Here is a 6,000-nt window from a genome sequence, read left to right as displayed (position 1 = left end):
TGAATAACAGTACCATCAGTCTTACTGAAATCAATGCAGATGTCACAAAATAGGAACTGTTCAAGAAAGTTGTTTTTAATATTTGGGCAATTGTTTTCTCTGCTGCACTATTCATTGGGAAGAAATTTCTTGTTTGATTATGCTTTTATAGAAAACATAAAAAGTCAAATTAGGTGCAACTAATTGACATGTGGACACCTGTATTGGTTTCTAGAGCAGAGAAGCTTCTGGAAGATGTGGGACTGTGTTCATCAATACCACTTCACTGGTCCACTCCATTCAACGGTGGGCAAAGCACTCAAGTTTTGATGAAATTTTAAAGCTTCCATAAAGTTAAATTAGGGGAGAAAATGAATATAAGACAACCACAAAATGAAATATGGAAAAGTGACATTTTGTTTCAAGAGTGAGTCCTTGAAAATGTATGTGGTCACTAGAGAGATGATTTTAATCACGAGACAGCATATGAACATGTAAGTAACTCCCCAAGACATTTTGTGTCCAGTCATTTGTGACGTTGTATGGTTTTCCTTTTCCTTCGTTTGAAAAAACAGCAGCACCTGTAGATAAAGAAAACACGCCTTTATTATAAAACACTAAAGCTATCAGAGATTGACCTTATCATAGGAATTGAGATGGTGATCAAAAGCAACAGGCTCGCGCAGAGCAGACAGTGAACGCATCAGCAAAGCGTTGGTGTTAGCGTCCCCATGGCAGTTATGGCTATGTCCTACTAGCACGCCTTCTGGGTACAGCGGGGCATTCTGTGCAACTTAAAAAGGAGTCAGTAAGTCCAAAAGGCTTTGTTCCAAGAGCTAAAAAACTACAGCACTATGACTCTCCACTGATCTGCCACCCTTTACTCGGGGTATTTAACAGTTTCTGTGTGTTGTGTTTTTATAAAGTTATTTATATGGTTTCTCCCTTTCTTTCTAATAGTTTGATTCCTGAGGCCACTGCAATAATGAATCTATTACTAGGGATTTAAGTTGAATACAAGTCAGTTTAGATTCTAAAATAAGAAAATATTGACCAGCAAGTATTTCCTACCATATTTATGAAACAGAAAGAGAAAACAGAGTAAGTACAACACTAAGACTGGCACTTACTTTAAGATTTTAGAGACAGACTGGCCTCAAACTCACAATGTAGCTAAAGATAACTTTGAACTCTTGATCCTCCTGCCTTACCTTTTTTTTTTTTTTTTTTTTTAGCACTTACAAGTCAAAGCTTATTGTAAGTTTTTATAGCCAAGCAAATCCATTGTATAATTTAAAAACTATATGTCGAAAATTTATTTTAAATATATAGTATTTAAAAATAATTCAAAAACTATATATTCAGTCCTTGTCTTTTTCCCTAGGTAAAAAGTATCTAGATATGAACTTTATCTCACTGAGGTAACTGGAAAAAACTGAAATGATCGCGTGCCTCTGTGTGTGTGTGTGTGTGTGTGTGTGTGTGTGTGTGTGTGTGTGTGTATGTGGTGTTTGTGTGTGTAAACGCACGTGAGTGCATGTGTGTCTGTGTCTGTGTGTGATGAAATACTCATGGGCCTAAATCAGAGCCACTGCCATAAAATAAGTTAAGTATCACAGATTGTTGTAGAAGTTTGAAAAATCAGCCATGTTTACTTTCAACTATATAAACCTAATGCTTTCTCAAATCTCAGATACATAAATTTTTAAAAATTTAAGTGTAAAAAGGATACTGCTCAGTGGGCAGAGCTCTGGATTCAGTCTTCAGTGCCACTTAAACTGAGCAGGAGGTAGGGACAGAAGGGTCAGGAGTTCAAGGGCATCCTCCAATACACAGAGTTTGGGTTCAGCCTGGAATACAAGAGACCCTGTCTCAAATGGAGAGGGTAAAATATTATCCAAGTCAACCTTTCAATTACTAGAAAATATCCATAGGGTAAAAGGCAAAATGAAATAAACAAAAGAAAACAAAAACAAAAACAAAAATTATTTAAAAGAAATAGACCAAATATTTAAACTTAAATTTATAAACCTAGTGATATTTCAGTGAAAATTCAGGTTGTTTAATATAAAGATCCAGCTCACGGTATTAAATGTTCCTATCTATTTTCATTTGTCATTTCAAGCAAGCTCCAAAGTATATTGCTTCTAAATTTTTCTACTAATAAGTTAAGTTATATGAGCCTTTACAATGGAAAATGTAATGCAACATTAGCTTTGATAAATAGGCTCTTAACTGCCAACTTGTCTGCACTGTGCTATGTCCACATTGCCCTCACTTATTTCTTTGGTTTTGCTTTTAGTTATGAAAGCAAAGTTCTTCCCATTTGTTAAATAACCTTTCTTTCTAATGTAAGTATCACTGAATAGGATACTATGTCAAACATTCATTTGAATTTAAATACAAATTTAAGATGAATTCTAATGGCATGGGTCCTTTAAGTTCAAAAACAATGTTAAAGAGTTACCACATGACTTTTAAAATAAACCCCACTAAAAAGGATGGCATGCTATTAAAGCAACTATCACCAGAGGGCAGCATTGCTGTGTGCTGCATGAGTAGGGCAGCCCACAAAGCAAGGGTATTAAAGAAGTAAACTGACACTTTACCCCTGCTGGGTTTTAAGATAAAAGTCACTTCAAAATCAGCTGATTCGTAGTCTTGATGATTAAGAAATTGTCATCGCATTTATCTCCTGTCTCCAAGAACCCAATCTGAAACAGTACTGTTCTCATATCACTGTCTTTTGTCTGCATGTACTTTAAAATGATTTTGACTTACTACTTCCCTTCACACTAGAATGAAGTTATGTATTTCCAAGTTCATTAGAACATTAAAACTGTCATTAATGTTCTAAATCTACAGAATTAACCAGGAGGCACAAACTATCATAGACTACAAAGTGACTACTTCAGACTACTATGATGCTTTTCTTGAAAAAAACTGACTGGGAACACATTCTTTAAAGGTTAAGACACTTCGCACAGTTGCTGTGGCCAGTAATACTTACAGTGGAAAGAACGGACATTTAACAAATGGGAAGAGAAACAAGTGAGGAGATGTGAACACAGCACCATGTGGACAAGCAGGCCATCACAATTCATCTCCACACGGCAGTGAGCCTCCACTTGGCTGCTGCCATCACACCTCCACTCACCTCCCTCACTGGCCTCTTCACCTACAATATGCTTGGTTTCCTGGACCTATAGTAAACACTTACTTCTCCCAATCAAAATGCAGCCTGGATCCGAGGGTCTTGCCTAGCCCTCTACAGTGACTGGTCAGCAGCAAGTTTGGTAGAGACCATTCCTGCATCCAGCCTATGCCACCCACTCACAACTCGAGAGAGCAGTCTCTCTAGGCCTGGCTTAATGAGCATGTAGAAAAATACCATTGAAGGCAACTAATAGTTATTTTTTGGTGAATAAGTATTCTATATTAAAATTAATACATATGTGAAATTCCTTATCTTTGGATTTCCTGATTTTCGTAAGGGGCAAATTGTCAGCTGGGCAAGAGTTCAGATCAGAGCAAGACTATGTATATATAAATCTTTCAAGGAGATACCTATAATCCCATCTCCTATGTTTTCCTTTCTATCCACTTGCAATTAATTTGTCTATCTGAAATGACACAACCTTCTCTCGTCTTTTTCAAGCTAGCTTAGTTCAGAAATTTTCACCTTGCCTATACCATCGCTTAAAATTTTTCAACAAAAGTTTTCTCTTATGACGACCACATCTCTAATCTCACCATGTAAGCTAAATCAAGACGCTCAAGAGCTCAAGTCAGGGAAGGAGGGCAAGCACGACCTCCCACTAGAGCACAGCACACGGTCTTAAATCCATTATGACCCTTTTTTCTCTTCTATACTGGTTACAGTGGCTGCGTATAGCTCAGTAATAAGGCAGTTGCCTTCTATGTACAAAGCACTAGATTCAACACCCCACACAAACACACATGGACACGGACAAGCACACACAAAGTCTTGCATATGTAGGGCTGAAAGCACTAAAGGTGTACCTCAAGTCTGTTCTAATGGCATGCAAGCTTTGAAACATCTTCATAATCACTCAGCCACCAGGCATACAATAATCTGTCCAGCAAATATTAGAAGGGAAAAGGGTGCAATCTAGAAAAAGAAGTCATGTCATATTCCTAGGTCTCAGAAGATATGAACAATACATTACAGAAATGCTAAGAACTAATCTGATTAAAAGAAAGGCAAAAAAAAAGTTTAAAGAGAGTTCAAATGAAGAGCTTAAATGAAGAGAAATTCTGAAGATTCTTGTAACTCAACTAGAATAAAGTTTTACTGAACACAAAAGGTTGCTGCTACCTTTTAACAGTAATCTACCTAGGTATAATTTACATGCCATAAATCTGTCCTCATAAGGTGTACAATGCAGAGATTAATAGTATATTGTATATAGAAGTGTAAAACATCACCACTCCCTAACTTCAAAGTCTTGTCATTTCTTAAAGGAGCCCTGCTGTCTCTCTCCAGTCTCCCCCATTTCCTTCTACACCACAGACAAGCACTAGCATGTTTCCTGCACCCTTACTACTGCCCTGTTCAAAGCTTATAAGTGGAGCTGTATAATAAGTAACAATACTGTTTCTTTCACTTGGCATATATTTTCGTACTCACTTCTTTGTATGATATAATAATGCATTTATTTCATGGTATGGTAAATTGCTTTAGTGAATTATTTAGTGATAACCTATTGTGGATTCCTATATTAACCACTGGGAATCTATAGATTAAAAAAGGCTTTATTTTCAATACACTGAGAAAAGCATCATGAGGTAAGAGATGTATAAAGAAAACAACAGGCAGATTAACAAGCAGTGGTAAAATATATAGCATCAGAATTAAATGGGAGCTGGGAAAAAACAGGAAGTGACAAGACTAAGTAAGCCTTGATGTCATGTCAAGAAATCTGAACATAGGGCTTGAGAGATGGCTTAGCAGTTAAGAGTACTGGATGCTCTTCCAGAGGGCCTGAGTTCAGTTAACAGCACCCACATGGCAGCTCATAACTATCTGTGGCTCCTGTTCAGGGGATCTGATACCCTTCCACAAACAATCATGCAGGCAAAACACTAATGTACATAAAATACAAATAAATAAATTAAAAAAGAACAAGACAGAAATCTGGACATAATCGTCCAAACAGTGAGGGAAAATCCCTTCAGGAACAGCAATCCCATCACTGTCTTCACCATTGACCTCCAATGCCTCTGGAGAGGAAAGCCAGCCTATCTGCACACATACCAAAGGCATCACTACTAAGTGGAACTTATGTTATTCTTGAAAGGCACCTCTATGAAGCATTCTCTGATTATTCAGTCAGAAAGTAATCCTCTTCTTTACAAACTGAAAGCTTGACCATGTACTAATATCTACTAATGCAACTGCAATCTTTCCTGCTAGTTTGTGATACCAGGTATTTCTGAAATCTCAACAGTGTAAGCACTGAATGAAAATATAAGGAATGGATAGACTAGATCGAAGGCTATTCTCTAAATGATGTGAACACGGATAGCCAGGTCTAACAATGACTGTGGAACAGTGATGGAACGAGCATACTCCTGTGAAGACCACAAATGAGCAAGGTCACCGGCAGCTAATGATGAAGAAATAAATAGGTGTGGGCAATAACTACAGAGGCCTGTACATGATAGACAACATAACTGAGTCTTACCATGTCCACTGTTTTTCTCAACTCCCTATGCGGTGGATACTATTAGTAGCATTTTACAAAAAGGGCAACAAGCCTTTAAGAAGTACCACACAGCAGAAGCAGAACGAGACAAGCAACACTCAACCGCAGTAGTGTATGCACTCCGACTTGCCACGTGTACACACAGACTTGCTACACTGCCACCCTATGTAATAACAGCCCTTGGCACTGTACCTAAAATTCACAAACAAAAGCCATTATGGTTAATTTTTTATTTAATAACAAGCAAGTAAATAGCAGACTAATTATGTCTTGAAATATACTAAATTTGGTC

The 6,000-nt window shown here is 37.4% G+C and overlaps 1 protein-coding gene across 9 annotated transcripts in view; it reads right to left on the bottom strand.

Moving 5' to 3' along the window:
- Positions 1 to 241: 241 nt before the first annotated feature.
- Positions 242 to 6,000, bottom strand: part of Csnk1g3 (casein kinase 1 gamma 3) — an 85,779-nt gene continuing 80,020 nt past the window's right edge. For all 9 annotated transcript variants that reach the window (XM_051163173.1, XM_051163174.1, XM_051163170.1 and 6 more), the window contains one exon: positions 242 to 560. In XM_051163173.1, coding sequence (XP_051019130.1) covers positions 506 to 560 — 55 coding nt within the window. In that variant the 3' untranslated portion in view covers positions 242 to 505. The remainder of the gene's footprint in view (positions 561 to 6,000) is intronic.

Source organism: Acomys russatus, chromosome 20 (genome assembly GCF_903995435.1).
Source record: "Acomys russatus chromosome 20, mAcoRus1.1, whole genome shotgun sequence".
NCBI lineage: Eukaryota > Metazoa > Chordata > Mammalia > Rodentia > Muridae > Acomys > Acomys russatus.
This window is presented reverse-complemented; position numbering and strand designations above follow the sequence as displayed.